The 17,492-nt window shown below is 42.6% G+C and overlaps 1 protein-coding gene across 1 annotated transcript; it reads left to right on the top strand.

The window, feature by feature from the left end:
- Positions 1 to 27: 27 nt before the first annotated feature.
- Positions 28 to 17,030, top strand: LOC134284549 (uncharacterized). Its single transcript, XM_062843530.1, has 4 exons — positions 28 to 141; positions 235 to 1,407; positions 7,140 to 7,228; positions 16,895 to 17,030. Exons 1-4 carry the CDS (start codon positions 28 to 30, stop codon positions 17,028 to 17,030), a joined length of 1,512 nt encoding a protein of 503 aa, XP_062699514.1.
- Positions 17,031 to 17,492: the final 462 nt, after the last annotated feature.

The following is a 17,492-nucleotide window of genomic DNA, read 5'->3' as shown; positions in this document are numbered from 1 at the left end:
CAGTCGAAACCCTCTTGAAACTCAAACATGGCTGATTTGCAACCCAGCTTTTTCATGTATATCAGTAACACATACGACCACAGCACTGCAAGATTGTTCAAAGAATATGCGTCGCTTAACACAAAACTCGGCAACGCGCAAGTACGGAAAGATTTCCTCATACAATGTCGGAGAAGAGGAATTTTTCCCACACATATAGTCAACTCACTAAAATGTGTCTATCCAATACTCGAGGAACGCAGCCCTTATGCGAATAAGCTGCAGCGGATAATCGAACGTTGTAAAAAATCTCTCCTCAACGTCGAAATCAAGCACACGTTCTTCAAAATCAAACAGTTGAAACTGTCAATAGAACGAGCAAAAGCAGAGATTACCACCCACTCGCCGACCGATATCGCTGCTCGGTTCTTCGACACGCAGGATCGGTCCTTCAACCGCAACGTCAGCCGAAACGAACGGAAAACCACTTCGAAACTACTTCGGCTAATCGAACGGACCGCAGAACAATGGGATGTCATGCCGACATTCAACGAAAAATCCATCCTCAATGCAACAAATGTCCAGATACCGCAAGAAACCCAAACCTTGCTCAGCCTTGGACCTAAATTCGCTCTACCCACGGATGTTCTCACTCCGCGCCATTTGTTCCACATGATCGCTGACGTTGAAGCCATCCTCAACGTTACACCGTACAAGGCGGTACGGGATTATAACAGATGCAGAATAACAACCGCCATACAAAACCACATATCGCGGGCACGGTCCAACCAGCGAGAAAATCCAGTCTCCAAGTTCTGCAAACATGCTTCTATCACTACCAAGAAGTTCCTGGACGATCATAAAGATATCGTGATCGTAGAGTCGGATAAGGGGAAAAGAATGGTCGTAATGTACATCGCAGACTACGATCGCAAAATGTCAACGTTGCTGGACGACTCCACATACAAAGTCCTGCCGAAAGATCCAACATCAAAGTTCCAACGGCAAAACAATACGCTGGTCAGACGGTTGAGCAATCTGGAGCTAATCGACCATTTCACTGCCAGTCGGTTAACAAGCAAAACTGCGACTTGTCCACGAATATACGGTCAACCCAAGGCACACAAGGATGGGTTACCCCTTCGCCCCGTTGTGCCAAACATAACGGCACCAACATACCAGTTATCCAAATATATCGCGTCCGTTTTGTCGAAAGGTTTCAAAAGCGAGTACAACATCATCGACAGCTTTTCCTTCGTCAAATACATCACCGCTGTGACGCTTCCAGCAGGATACATTCTAGTATCTTTTGATGTCGTCTCCCTCTTCACGAACATCCCGAAGGACCTGGTTATTCGCGACATCATTATGAACTGGGACACCATAGGAAAAGCAACAAATATCAACCTGGATTTGTTCCTCGAGATGGTGAGCTTTTGCATAGATAGCAGCTACTTCAAATTCCGGGACAAGTTCTATCAACAAACATTTGGTACAGCTATGGGCAGTCCTCTTTCGCCAATACTTGCGGAAGTAGTCATGGAATTACTTTTAAGGACTGTCACAAATAGACTGAGTTTCCCGCTCCCAGTCATCAAAAAATATGTGGACGATTTGTTCATAGCACTACCAGAAGACCAAATAGAACATACGCTACAGGTATTCAACAGCTACAACCAACACCTGCAGTTCACCGTTGAGAAGGAGGCCGACGGAAGGCTTCCATTCCTCGACACCCTAGTCATCAGAAACCCAGATCAGACCATATCTACGCAATGGTATTCCAAACCAATATCTTCAGGACGACTGCTAAACTTCCACTCATTCCACCCCACCGAACGAAGAAAACCATCCTCACGCCGGTAGCATCACCTCCAGAGGCTTGCAAACTCCATTGGACCAAAACACTCCAGCCATCCAACCCCAGCAGCGACCACCACCTTCCACAACCAACGGACAGCAGCTCACCGAATATAGAAGCATCCCCTTCATTGAAAATCTCAGTCCTACAATCGCCAACACCCTAAAAGCCGATTTTCCACAGGTACGAATTGCCTACAAAACATTAAAAAAACACAAATAACATCCTACGATCAGTTAAAGACCCCCTCCCTATACTCGACCAATGCAACGTTATTTACAGTCTAGAATGCACAGACTGTAAACAAACATACATTGGAATGACCACAAACCAGTTAAAAACTAGAATGTCTGGACACAAGAGCAATGTTAACCAATACACCAAATTAATCCAAAGCAATGACACACACACACAAATGAAGAAATCCTAAGACTAGGCGAAAAAACGGCATTAACCCTAAAAGGGATACCTTCATGGCCTCAGTTTCGTCACCTCGCTGAGTGTGTTCCATCAAAGACGAGCTCTGAAAGGCGCCTGGGGTCCAAATGGACCCCAGGTATCCCTTTTAGGGTTAATGAAACATGTCATTGAAAACAACCATATGTTCAATGTTGCAAACCCAAAAATTCTCGATAGGGCCAATAGAAAATCAACACTACCAACACTAGAGATGTGTCACATCATCCATACACCTAACACAGTCAACCACCGCACAGACATACAAGGTCTAAGTACAACGTACGCAGGACTATTCCACACAATTAAACAGTCCACCACACGTAGACAAACCCCAGCCATATCAACAATGGAACCAATTCCACCCCTCCTAAATGAAACTGATGAACGTGATCCACAATCACCACAAAATTCACCAACCATTTTGAAACGATCGTTACCAGTGCTGTGAAGTCCAATCAAAACTATATATATTAAAAAAAAACCTTCAAAAAACAGTAAGTTAGGTAAAATTGTGCATCAAATCGAAAATAATAACCATATTATAACAGACAGGTAATGAAAAGGCAGGCCAAACACAAATGGTTAGGCAACTATATACACGGGAGACGATAGACACTAGTGAGTAGTTATATGTTTTATGTTAAATGTTATATGTAAAGTGTTAAATACATGTTTTAGCGACCCTTGAGAAAGGCCAAAACCCTTCGGCCGAAACGTCGGGAGAGTAGAAAACATTTCGTTCTCGACTTAAAGACTGAGAAAGCCACCCAAAAGATCGATCAAGATTTCCTCCAACAACTAATCCAAGGATTTCTTTAGGATTCAAGGGATTCTTCCAGAAATTCCTCCAGGGATTCCTCCGGAGTTTCCTCCAAAAATTTTTCCAGGGATTACTCCAGGAATTCCTCCAGGGAATTTCTCTGGGTAATTTTCCCGGGTAATTTCTCCAGAAATTCCTCCAGGAATTTCTCCATGAAATTCTCCATGCATAACTGCTAATTTATCTATGGATTCATCAAGGGATTCCTTCAGAAATTCCTCCATGGTGTCATCTTGAAATTCTTCCAGGAGTTCCTCCAGGAATACCTCCAGGCATTCCTCCACAAGTTAATCCCGGTATACCTCCAGCAATTCCCAGAGGGGTTCTTCCCGGAATACCTCACAGGGATTCTTCTTGAAATTCTTCCAGAAATTACATCAGCCATTCCAGGAATTCTTCCTTGATATACTCCAGGGTATTCCAGAAATTTCTCCAGCAAATACTCCAGGAGTTCTTTCAGGAATTACTCCAGGAATTCCTCCAGGAATTACTCTACGAATTGCTTCTGGAATTATTACAGGAAATCGTCTAGGAATTGTTCCGGGAAATACCCCAGGAATTCCTGCAAGAAATATTCCAGGAATTCCTCCAGGAAAAATTGCAGGTATTCCTACAAGAATTGCTGTAGGAATTTCTCCAGAAATTCCTTCAATTCCAGTTATTGTGGGAAATACTCCTCGCGTAAATTCGGAATCACTCGCATGAATTACTCCATGATTTTTTTTACGGGAAATACTCCAGGAAAACCTTCAGAAAAAAAAATAACTTCAAAAATCCCGCCAGCAGTTCAAGGAAATCCTTCAGGAATTCCTCTAAGAACTTTCATGGGAAACTCTTTAAAAATCTCTTCAAAATTACTACATGAATTCTTCCAGAAAGTAATCCAGGAATTCCTCTAGGGTCTTCTCCAGATATTTCATCAAAAAATTCTTGAATAAATTCCTGGAAATATTCTTGTAGGAATTCTTGGAGGAATTCACGGAAAGGATTTCTGAAAGGGACTGTTGGAGGTGTTCTTGGCGGATGTCTTGGAGGAATTCATGGACGAATTCTTGGAGGATTTCATAAAGGAATTCTTGGAGGAATTCCTGGGGGTATTTCTGTAGGCATTTCTGGAGGAATTTCCGAAGGATTTCTAAAGGAATTAATTGCAAATCCCTGGAGGTATTCCTAGAGAAATTTATAAAGGAATCTCTGGTCAAATTTCAGAAGGGATTCTTGGAGGAATTTTTGACAGAAGTATTGGAGCAGGTTTTGGAGAAATTCTTATTAGAGTTCCTGTTGGAATATTTGAAAGAATTTCTGGGAAAATTCCTGGGTGGATTCTTGGAGGAATTTTTGGAGTAAATTTTGGAGGAGTTCTTGGAGTATTTCCTTGAGAAATTTTTGAAGGAGGCTCGGATCAGTTCCTGGAGAAATCCTCAGAGGAATCCCTGGAATTGTCCCAGGAGCGTTTTCTTGAGGAATTTCTGAAGGTTTCCTGAAGCATCTAAGAGGTACAGGTGGTGGCCAAAATGTTTGGGATAGGAAACTTTTTTTTTCTCACAAAAAAGTTTAACATGCTGTTACTTTTAATAGAGTGCATCAAAAATTCTCAAATTTTGACTGTCTGTCAAGCTATTATATGTGCATCATTGGTACAAATTTGAGCCCGATTGGTTAATCTTTCGCGAAGCTAGAGCCGTTTTCGTAAAACACCTTTTTTCAGACAGCTTATTTTTGAACTGTTATATCTCAGAAACCAATGAACCGAATTGAATGAAATTTTGAACGTTTATCAACAATATATTAGACCGTTCGCAATGCTGTTTTATTTTGTATGGCAAGTTTTAAAATTTTTAAAACTCGTCATACAAAATAAAACAGCATTGAAAACGGCCTTAGTGCTTCACAAGTTATTGAAACATAGGTACTTTTTATACATTTAAAAAAGTTATCATGGATTGTTACTTTTTGGGTTTTCCTAAAAAATATTTTTTTTTACATCATTGTTATTAAATTTTAGTTTTGATATAAAAAAATACTTCTGTTCTCAAGATGTTTCTTATAAGAGCCTATTTAGTAATTTTTGTGTGGTATTGTAAATTTGACTTACTTTTCTTTAAACATAATATTTTATAATGTCGCATGAAGTACCAATATGTTGTTAAGAAACGCTCAAAATGTCATTCGATTCAGTTCACTGGTTTCGGAGATATGACAGTTCAAAAATTGATTGTCTAAAAAGTAGTGTTTTACGAGAACGGTTCTAGCTTTGCGAATGATTAACCAATCAAGCCCAAATTTGTACCAGTGATGCACATATAATAGGTTGACAAACAGTCAAAATTTGAGAATTTTTGATGCATTCTATGAAAAGTTACACTATGTTGAATGTTTTTGAGAGAGTAAAAAAAGTTGCCTATCCCAATCATTTTGGCCACCCCCTGTATTCATAAAGGAATTCCTGGAGGATTTTATAAATGAATTCTTGAAGGAATTTCTTAAAAAAAAACCCTGGAGGTATTTCTGGCGAAATTATGGCGATTTCTTGGCAGAAATCTTAGGGGAATCTCTGGTGAAATTCTTGGGGAAGCTCCAGTAGTAGTTTTTGGAATTTCTGGAGGGATTCTTGGAGAAATTCCTTGTTCCTGGAAATATTATAAGAGGAATTTCTGGAGGACTTCCTGAAGGAATTTCCGGAGAAATTTCTGAGGGAATTTCTGGATGAATCTCTGGAGGAATTCCTGGAAGAATCCCTTGCGAAATTGCCGAAGAAATCCCTGGATTAGTTGTGGGAGGAAATCTTGGATAAATTCCTGAAGGAGTTCTGGAGGAATTCCTGGAGGAATACCTGAATGAATCCATGGAGGAATTCGCAAAGTAATCCCTGGGGCGTATTCCTGAAGGAATCCTTGAAGGAAGTAATCCCTTAAGTAATCCAGAGAAAAATTCCTAGGAAAATTCCTGGAGGAATCCCTGGAAAACTTGCTGGAGGCATTCCTGTAAAACTTCATGGAGGAATCCCAGGAGAAATGTCTGAAGGAATTCTTGGGAAAACTTGCTTGAGGAGTTTACCATGCATTTCTTAGCACAACTATTCCCCATGACTATAAAAAAAAATCCGGGGTAAAATGTTTTAAAACAAAGAAGATATTGTTTTTCTATCAAAAGTAGATCGTCCCGGGTGTTTACGGATTAAGGATTCTTTCTAAATTCTTGCTGGGATTCTTCAAGGAACTCCTACCAGGATTTCTCCAAGAATTCTTGCTGGGATTTGTCAAGCATTTCCATATGGTATTTCTACAGTTATTGCTCTTAGGAATCCTCCAGGAATTCCTAGAATATTTCTATTGAGAATTGTTTGAGAAATTCCAGCAAAACTTCAAGAATATTTGGAATAGTTCCAGAAAGTATTTCTTATGGTAATTCCATAGGAATTCCAAAGAGGAATCCTTGAGAAAATCTTTGGAGGAACTACATGAGGAAACCCAGCAAGCTTACTTGGGGAAATTCGAAGTGAAATTTGTGGAGAAATGTTTCGAAAAATCCATATGGAAATCACAGAAAGAACCTCTGCAGGAATCCCAGAGGGCATTCCTAGAGGATTTGCTTAAGGAATTTAAGAAAGAACTGTTGGAGAAATCTGCGGAGAAATGCCAAAAGGATGTCTTGGAATCCATTGAGAAATCGTTGGAGAAATGATGGGATTTCTCCAGGAATTCTTTCTGAGATTGCTCCAGAGATTTCTCCAAAGATTTCTATACGATACGCTTCCTGTAATTCCTTCAAGAATTCCTTTACAATTTTTTCTTGTGATTCTCCTTAGATTTCTCCAATGATTTCCTCAGGATTTTTTTTGGAATATCAGCAAAAGTTCCAGCCGAGATTCCTTCAGGTATTCCTACTAAGATTACTTCAGTAATTCTAGCTGCGATTTGTCAAAAAAAATCTGTAGGGATTTCAGCTGTTTTGCCTCGAACCACTGTACAAGGGGGCTGGCAATATTCGTGTAAGTCGTAAATTGTCGCGTCTTGACAGGATGCCGGAGAGAAGACGGCCAAAACCTCGACCAAAGAAGATGACTACGACGCAACGATCGGGAGTGCACCGTGCACGTACGTTTGCGTGTAGGTTGGTAGGTATGATCCAATTCTCATTGGACGCTGCTACCCGGAGATGGATTTGCAATGCAACACTGCGTTGCTTTTTTGGATCGTTGCAGTTTTTTCGTGCTAAAGTAGTTCTGTGACAGGACAGGAAGTTGGTTTTATTATAATTTGGATTGCGTAAAAACGAACGAGAAAAAGTACGCAATATATTTGGGTGAAAGCTATGAGGAACGCGTGTCAGCTTATCTTGCTAGGGGTTCATTGATATGCAGATTGGTATGTGGATAAGTACAGACTAATTGAAAATTATTGACTTGAGTATCAGGGGTCTGTCTGCAGAAGGGAAGCTATCTTAATGACCAAAGGGACCTTTTTTTACGGTGGCTTATTGCTATGCATAAGCTATAGCTAGTTATTGTTTGCTTTATTCTTCTTATTCTTAGTCTAATTTCCTACTGGAACATGGTCTGTCTCTCAGTAACTTAGTGTTTTTTAAGCACTGCTTCATCTATTAATTGAATTGCATTCTTTGGCTGCCACGCATTAATTTGTATACATATGTATTGTGTGGCAAGCACAATGATACACCATGCCCATGAGTAAGAAAATTTCCAGACTGGAACGAGAATCGAACCCTAGAGGCTTATCCACTAAGACCTGGAGGGGGTCTCTTGAACACAGAAAAAGGGCCACGTGATATATGGACAGTCCCTGGCGTTAACTCCAAAGACGGAATGCTCAACACTTACTGTAATCAGTGTTGGTAAAAACTCAAATTCTCAAATCTCATGCTTGAGTTGTTTCACGCGCGATTCATGACTCGCCAAACTCACCGCCGAAAAAATCATGCATGAGTTGACTCGCGATTTCACTCATTGTGTTATTTCTTGGTGTTCTTATTATTTACATCGAAGTTTTTAGGATTATATGATAGAACAAAAGCAAGCCTATCGTACAACAACATTGGATGTCGTTCAAATTGATTTGGATTCGTTTTACAAGCGAACGAGATTTCGGCGCTTGACTCGTGAGAGCGAGATTTTGCATGAAAATCTCGTGCGTGAGAAAATGATTCAGAATCACGCGCGAGTTTGCTCACGCAGGAGCGGTTCGTGAGTGTGCTTTGACTGTGATTTTACCAACACTGACTGTAATGAAAAAAAAAAAATACTCCTTCAATAAATTCGGTGTAGCTTCAAAGCTGTGCAAAGCATAACATGCACTAGCAATGATCTTGATCATGAATTTCGAAATTGACGCATACAATCTGTGGCAAAACAGAACAGCCATGAAAACAAACCATTATTCCACCAACCTAAGGGGCCGTCCATTAATTACGTAAGGGTTTATGGGGGAGGGGGGTTTGGTTTGAGAAATCTTACGCGCCATACAAAAATATTTGGACTTTCATACAAAAAATCTTACAAGGGGGGGTGGGGGTGTCGAAAAATCGTAAAAATTGCCTTACGTAATAAATGGACAGCCCCTAACCATATTGACTGTTGGGACGTAGTCAGTTTCCCGCATTCGAACCCGCAACTGCAACAGTGCCTATTGTAGCGTAACAGTCTGCTGAGCGGTTTTGGTAGATTGTGATTGAATGAACCGTCGTCGCTTTGCAAGTTAAAGCCATTGACTGTGCCATACCCATCGAGCCACCAAACTCTACTACAAGCAGGTACTGACTGGAAGCGAAGCCCAAGAAAAAGAGCGATTCGCAGGTTGGTTGACCGTGAAGCTGTAAATCTATTCACCGATCACCCACACCGCCGCCACCGCCCCGTTTGAATGTCATTTTCGATTTTAATAGCACCAATTTGGGACTGGTTTCGAGATTCCGTAGCGAACGTGCGGCGCAACAGCTAGTGGTTTGGATGCATTTTTTTTTTCGATGCGGTCTCTTCACTGTTTCAATTTTAGTTAGAACATGGCGGTTTTTTTTGCATTTTATTCCTTTTTAAAAATAAAACAAAAACATAGTTAATGTATCATTGTGCTTTGCCACACAATACATAACCAAATTCATGTGCTCTATGAACATTATGTTGAAGAGAAACAGTTCAAGCTAAAGTTGGAAAGTTAGGCGAGGAAGAAGTAGAAGAAGAAGGTGTTTAACTTTTCATCGCAAACCGTCTTTAAGTGAACATAGGCATTTCTAGATCATAGCTTTGCCTGATCCTGGCGGAATATAACTGTTGGGAAGGACATTCACTTTCGGCACGCCAAATCAACTTTCGAAAGCAGCTTCAATGCTGAAAAATAGTTTTTATTATAGCGCATTTAGTTCACCACTGGACTATCGCACTAGTTTTCACGATTGCGAAAACGCTAATAAAAGTGCGCGATTGCATCAAATCAACTCGGTGTTTTCAGAGCACTTGTTCACCATAGATTGAAGAAATAGTGCGCCGAAGACATCATCGTGATTTGATGCAATCGCGCACTTTTATTTACGTTTTCGCACTTATGAAGTCGCAGGTCGCAGTCCAGTGGTGAACTAAATGCGGTATAAATTTAAATACATTTTAGCTTACTTTTTTGTACTTAACATACCGGGCTTAGTGGTGTAGTGGCTTCTTCTTCTTCTTCTTTATGGCTCTACGTCCTCACTGGGACTTGGCCTGCCTCGCTTCAACTTAGTGTTCTTTGAGTACTTCCACAGTTATTAATTGAATGGCTTTCTTTGCCTGCCGTTGCATAAATTTGTAAATTGTAAGGCAAGCACAATGATACACTTTGGAGATGAACCAGCCTCGGGCTGAAAATCTCCCTAATAAAGCTAATAATAATAATGATACACTCTATGCCCAGGGAGTCAAGAAAATTTTCCCGACTGGAACGGGAATTGAATCCGCCGTCTCCGGATTGGCGATCCATAGCCTTAACCACCCTTGGGCTGCGAAACGGTTAGTCGATAAGGAGAGCGTCCGATATAGCTCTGGTCCTCACAAGTTCCTACTTCATGCTTTCACGGGTCAAGCGATGACAAAGACCGCCAGTGAAGAGTTGTGTGCTTAGCTGGCAGTGCAGCCTGGTCACTGTTGTCCTTCTGACTTCAGCTAGATTGAGGAGGTACGATCCGAGTGTCTGTTCACCAAGGAGGTGCGGCTCAAACAGCGTCTGTTCTGGCATCCAGCGGCTGAGTAAGAAACACTGCACCACGCCCAGCTAGATCCAAGGTGGTAGCCCCATCAGCGTGGTCGCCTCAGTGTTGGTTGGGACGTTAAACAGAACTGGCACGATGGCCCTCCGGCGAGACAGGAGTGTTGGCGTAGGTCCAATAAGCCACCCGTAAAAATCCCCATTGCGAATAACATAGGAGAAAATACGACTCGATACAATCGGCAAAGACCCACGCGACGAAATAAGGACTACGATTGGAAACTTGGAACATGGAATTGAAAGTCACTAGGTTTCGCAGGATGTGACAGGATAATCTACGACGAACTACATCCCCGCAACTTCGACATCGTGGCGTTGCAGGAACTTTGTTGGACTGGACAGAAAGTGTGGAAAAGCGGGCATCGAGCGGCTACCTTCTACCAAAGCTGTGGCACCACCAATGAACTGGGAACAGGATTTATAGTGTTGGGCAAGATGCGACAACGTGTGATCGGGTGGCAGCCGATCAACGCAAGGATGTGCATCGGCTACAGCACTAGGCTTTGCGACTCCGAATAACAGAAAGGACTGGTACGACGGCGAATGTGAACAGTTGAAAAACGAGAAGAATGCAGCATGGGCGAGAATGCTGCAACACCGTACGAGAGCGAATGAGGCACGTTACAAACAGGCGCGGAACAGGCAGAACTCAGTCTTCCGGATGAAGAAGCGCCAGCAGGAAGAACGAGATCGCGAAGCGATGGAAGAGCTGTACCGCGCTAAGGACACACGAAAGTTCTACGAGAAGCTGAACCGCTCGCGCAGAGGCTTTGTGCCACAAGCCGACATGTGCCGAGATAATCACGGGAATATTCTCACGAGCGAGCGTGAGGTGGTCGAGAGGTGGCGGCAGCATTACGATGAGCACCTCAATGCCAACGTTGCAAGTACCGAAGGTGGCGTGGTAACAGATCTAGGAGTATGTGCACAGGACGAAAGACTTCCGGCCCTGACCTTCAAGAGATTGAGGAGGAGGTTGGCCGGTTGAAAAACAACAAAGCCGCTGGAGCAGATAAACTACCAAGCGAGCTTCTAAAATACGGTGGAGAAGCACTGGTGAGAGCACTACACTGGGTCATTACCAAGATTTGGGAGGAGGAAGTATAAACCGGAGGAATGGATGGAAGGTATCGTGTGTCCCATCTACAAAAAGGGCGACAAGTTGGATTGCGGGAACTACCGCGCGATCACACTACTGAGCGCTGCCTACAAGATATTCTCTCAAATTTTATGCCGTCGTCTATCACCGATTGCAAGAGAGTTCTTGGGACAATATCAGGCTGGATTTATGGGTTAACGCGCTACAACGGACCAGATGTTCGCCATCCGCCAGGTGTTGCAGAAATGCCGCGAATACAATGTGCCCACTCATCACTTGTTCATCGATTTCAAATCGGCGTATGATACAATCGATCGAGAACAGCTATGGCAGATTATGCACGAATACGGATAAACTGACACGGTTGATCAAGGCGACAATGGATCGAGTGATGTGCGTAGTTCGAGTATCAGGGACACTCTCGAGTCCCTTCGAATCTCGCAGAGGGTTACGGCAAGGTGATGGTCTTTCGTGCTTGCTGTTCAACATTGCTTTAGAGGGTGTAATTAGGAGAGTGGGAATAAACACGAGTGGAACAATTTTCTTGAAGTCCGTTCAGCTGCTTGGTTACGCTGATGATATTGATATTATTGCTCGTAAATTTCAGACGATGGCGGAGACGTACATCCGACTAAAAAGTGAAGCCAGACGAATCGGATTAGTCATTAATGTGTCGAAGACAAAGTACATGATGGCAAAGGGCTCCAGGGAGGAATCACCGCGCCCGCCTCCCCGAATTTATATTGACAGTGATGAAATCGAGGCGGTTGAAGAATTCGTGTACTTGGGCTCACTGGTGACCGCCGACAACGACACCAGCAGAGAAATTCAGAGGCGCATTGTGGCAGGAAATCGTGCTTACTTTGGATTCCGCAAAACTCTACGATCGAATAAAGTTCGCCGTAACACGAAGTTAACCATCTACAAAACGCTGATTAGACCGGTTGTCCTCTATGGGTACGAAACATGGACCCTACGTGCAGAGGACCAACGCGTCCTTGGAGTTTTCGAACGGAAGGTGTTGCTTACCATCTACGGCAGAGTATGGAAGACGGGACTTGGAGAAGGCGAATGAACCACGAGCTGCATCAGCTGCTGGGAGAACCAACCATCGTCCATACCGCGAAAACCGGGAGGCTACGGTGGGCGGGTCACGTCATCAGGATGTCGGATAGCAACCCGACTAAAATGGTTCTCGAGAGTCATCCGACCGGTACAAGAAGACGTGGAGCGCAGCGAGCTAGGTGGGTCGACCAAGTGGAGGACGATCTGCGGACCCTACGCAGAGTGCGGAACTGGAGACAAACTGCCATGGACCGAGTGGAATGGAGGAGGCTACTATGTACAGCAGAGGCCACCCCGGCCTTAACCTGATCGGTAAGTTATGTAAGCCAATGGGGCATGCCGTATGAAGCTTGAGATCCTAGGACTGAGCGAAGTCCGTTGGCCGAACTTTGGAGAACACAGATTGGCGCCGGTGGAATCAAACTCTGGGCTACGCGGTGAACTCGTTGCTCGCCATCGTGGAGTTGGTTTCCTACTCAGCGCTCACGCCCACCCTGCGCTCATGAAGTGGATAATGAGAGGGTAATTGTAGCCATATTCAGAACACGGATTCGAAACCTTATCATGATCCAATGTTACGCGCCAACCAATGCGGCCGAAATGCAAGAGAAAGAGAACTCTTAATCGGCGCCATCCGGCTGCGCATTGCTAGGATCCATCGACAGAAGTAGAAAATCGAGCGCCGCTGTGGTGAAAAGGTCCTTCGTCGAGGAGCTAGATAATCGTGCTACGGACATTCCGGAAGGTGGAAGCGTAGATCAATGGAGCGCCATCAAGTACGCCTTCATCGCCATCGGCGAGAATAGTTTGGGTGAGTTACGCACCAGGAGAAAGCAGTTGATCACAGATGACACCAGGAGGAAGATTGAGGAGCGAAGGAACGTCAAAGCCACGATTGAACGGGCGAAAATACGAGGAGCCAAAGCCGTAGCCCGTCCGCGCTATTCGGCTCTCGAGAAGGAAGTGAAACGCTCATGCAGACGGGACAAAAGAGCGTGGGCGGACGCCCTAGTCGATGAAGGCGAGAAAGCTACAAACACCGGCGGCATCCGTCTTCTTTACGACGTTTCACGTCGTCTTAGTGGGACTAAGATTAGTGCTATGATGCCCGCGAAAGACACGTCTGCACAGTTATTGACCGACCCGGCTAACAAGCTGAAACGCTGGCTGGTTCGAGCACTTTGGAAACCTTTTTCAAGTGTACACGCCATCAACACTTCAGCATAATCTGTCAAGGGTTCGACGCATTTTTTTTTTACTTATTCGTTTATTTGGAAGGCTCGGGCGCCACTTGGGCATAACAGAGCCGAAGTCATCTTTACATTTTTTTTATGTTGATTTTACATGTTGTTTTTTTAAATTTATACTGACTTAATACTAGGTTAGTTTTGGGAGCCGAAGGGATAACAAATATATAAAGTTGGAAAGGAGGGAATTAAGGGACTTATACTAAATTACTTGCTATCTTATACTAAAAACCTTGATGGGACCGACTGTCCTGATCTGTAACGGGACTAAACAGAAAGGGCTTTATCGGAAGACAACGACAAGAAGAGAACAAACGGAAAGGGGGGCAACGAAAGACAGGGAGCGAACAACAAAACCAAATTTCGGGCAATGAAAACAAGGAACGTACGAGATCAAATTCTGACATCAACACGTTTCAAAAACTGGTAAATAAGATCCATGTACTCCAAATCAAGGCCTGCCAACACTTCTCTAACGGGTTTCTGTTGTTTTCCTCGGACCCGGAGAGTTTCATACAGCTCAGATCTGACTTCACGATGCTCATCGCATCCCCACACGACATGTTCGATATCCTGGTAAGCCACGCCGCAGACACAGAGATTGCTTTCCGAGAGCCCAATACGGAAGGTATGTGCGTTTAACAAATAGTGGTTGGACATCAGCCGACACATTACACGAATGAAATCGCGGCCTAAATCCAACCCTTTGAACCATGGCTTCTTCGATACCTGTGGAATGATGGAGTGCAACCATCTACCCATTTCTCCATCTCTCCATTTGTGTTGCCAGCTGATCAAGGTCTCCTGACGGGCTAATGCAAAAAATTCGTCGAAGGCAATTTGACGCTCGTAAATATCGCCTTCGCTAGCGCCCACCTTAGCCAGAGAGTCCGCTTTCTCATTACCCGGAATTGAGCAATGTGAAGGGACCCAAGCTATGGTGATGGTGTATGAGCGTTTGGACAAAGCACTCAAGACTTGGCGAATTCCATTCAGGAAGTACGCTGAGTGCTTCATCAGTTTCATTGACCGAACAGCCTCCAGAGAACTTAGACTGTCGGTAAAAATGAAGTAGTGCTCAGGTGGGAGAGTGCGAGAGTGCGAATGTACTCTAGGGTTCGACGCATTACCCGTGTCAATACCGAAACTTTATCATTGCAGGAGGTAAACAGCCATCCGTACCATGAAATCGGGGATGATCGCATATCAGCTGAGATGTTCAAAGCTGACCCCGTAGTATACCTTATCTCCAAATTGGAGCTCCGTCGTCCATGCGCTGAATTCAGCTGTAGGTAAAGTTGCACGAGGTATAGTAAAATGCCATCAATACTCTTCTAGTACTCACACCAGGCATTACTATTTATACGAATAATTACAGTGAGGTACCGTAATCCGGGGTAACATTGATCAGAATTTTTTATCTTTCTTGAATAATTCTCTTGTTAAAGCAAACGTTACATGTTTTATATTTTTAAAACAAGTACTGGCCCTCTGAGTATGTGTTAAGCTACTCGAAAAAGTATTGTAAAACTTTTAAATATGTTTAAATGGGTTTTTGAAATTAATTTTTGATTATGTTGATTTGGGGTAACATTGATCATGTCAGTGATGTGTTGAAAATGCCCTTACTTACTAAATTCGGGGTCGCTGATTTTGAATATGTTGTCCAAATTCTTACAAATTATGTACTTTTTAAGTTATTTTAGGATTAAAATTCTCTAAACCACGAATAACGCCTAAAGGTAGGCAATGGCTTATGGAATTGATAGACGATTTTTAATAAATCGTATATTTTACTGAAGAATAGCCTTTTCATCAAAGTTTCGTTTATTGAATCCAACTCTAGGATATCATATTGAAGTAATACAGTGATTTCGAACCTCATATTGTATCTAGTATTCACGCCAAGCATGAATGTTTGACAATGTATCTAATTGCGTTACGAAACACAGTTATGGAAAAATCGTTTTAATTCAATGTTTATGAAATTCCATTTTCATAAATTGCATGTCATTTAATAACTAAATGATAGCAGATTACGATATACAATTCCATAGCAGAAACTGATTCATTGTAAAATGCTAGTTTGAACATTTCATGAGGTGAGTCAAGCCGATCAATGTTACCCCGCTGATCAATGATACCCCGGATTACGGTACGTCAACATGAAATACTGGACAAGAGCAGTTTGAGTTTGAGTTTGAGAAAAAGTTCGAAACAAGTTCACTTCCAAGCATTCCAAGTTGCTGGGAAGTGCTCACTTGAACTATATTGGTACTTTACAGTCGAACAGAAATTTAACAAAATTACGGTAAGTGTTATGATAAGTTTGTAACGAGTTCATAAAGATCATTTTGTCCCATACAAAACTCCACACAAACTTCAAATTCCAATAGCACCGCAAAAATATCATTGGATTTAGCTGAAAATTGCGCTTTGTAAAGCATTGTGAGTTAAATAAAAAGTTTGCCCTCAAGTTTTTTTTAACGGTTGATATTCTTCTTTTTCTTATTCATGGCTCTACGTCCCAACTGGGACTTGGCCCGCCTCGCTTCAACTTAGTGCACTTTGAGCATTTCCACAGTTATTATTTGAAGGGCATTCTTTGCCTGCCATTGCATGAATTTGTATATTATGACCAGTGAGTCTATGCCCAGGGAGTCAAGAAAATTTTCCCGAGCGAAACGGGAATCGAACCCACCGTCTCCGGATTGGCGATACATAGTCTTAACCACTAGGCTATCTGGAGACCCCGATATTATTTTGAATCATTCTAATAAACAAGCATGACTTTCACTAGATCCTGCCATCTTGTTTGCTTCGCAGATACGTTTTCTTGTCTGAAATGTATATAAAACCTTGAAAACAGTATTTTAGTTTTAATAGATAATTTTGTGTTTGAGCGAAGGAAACATTCATACACTTCACGGAAAAATCTTCCCAACTAACGGACGACAGACATTCATGCCTGTCAGCAATAGAGCAATATTCCCGGTGAAAGCTCAAGATAATCAGCCCCCACTGCATTGACTGGAAGCGAGAGGAGTGAATTGAATAAGTGCTTCTAATCTAATCGAGTTAATCGCATCGCATTACTCTCTAATTTCACAGCATTAATCTATACGGACGGAGTCCTCTTCTGTGCTTCCTAATTCACGTCGGCGGCGGTATCAAGTGGCAAATTTGTGCGTTCATGTGTTATAATATCTTCCAGCTGCATCCAGCTAGCGGCGGCAGCGGTGGCTAGGCAAACAAGCTCTGTCTGCCTCTAAATGATTCCGTACACTGAGGATACTGCAACTCCGAAAATCATACGAATCAACTATGATTTTTTGCCACAAGAATTACTTGCGAAAATCATTGTTACGAACTATGATTTTGGATTCAAAGCGCCAACTATTATTGTCATACTGTTACTGTATAAATTTCATAACACTCACGTATGAAAATCATACCGATAACGTATAAAAACTGAAACTATGTCGTATGACTACAATACATATTTTTATGAAATATTTTGCACAAATTAAAAAAAAATCGCAACCTGGAATCGAACCAGGGACGTCAAGGTTGGCGAGTGCGTACTTTACTCATACGCCCATCGACGCTTCGGAAGTTGAAGTGGTTAGAAGCCAATAAAAGTTTTGTTGTTTTTTTTAGAAATGGTGTTTCATAACACATCTTATGATTTTCATACAATGCTTCTTAT

The sequence above is a fragment of the Aedes albopictus genome, unplaced genomic scaffold (genome assembly GCF_035046485.1).
Source record: "Aedes albopictus strain Foshan unplaced genomic scaffold, AalbF5 HiC_scaffold_30, whole genome shotgun sequence".
NCBI classification, from domain to species: domain Eukaryota; kingdom Metazoa; phylum Arthropoda; class Insecta; order Diptera; family Culicidae; genus Aedes; species Aedes albopictus.
This window is presented reverse-complemented; position numbering and strand designations above follow the sequence as displayed.

What these genes read in the sequence shown, in the direction of transcription:
- LOC134284549 (XM_062843530.1), top strand. Translation starts at nt 28, where the DNA reads ATGGCTGATTTGCAACCCAGCTTTTTCATGTATATCAGTAACACATAC. An exon ending in CAAAACTCGGCAACGCGCAA is followed by an intron (nt 142 to 234) that starts GTACGGAAAGAT and finishes CCAATACTCGAG; the next exon opens with GAACGCAGCCCTTATGCGAA. An exon ending in CCGTGCACGTACGTTTGCGT is followed by an intron (nt 7,229 to 16,894) that starts GTAGGTTGGTAG and finishes CTAATTTCACAG; the next exon opens with CATTAATCTATACGGACGGA.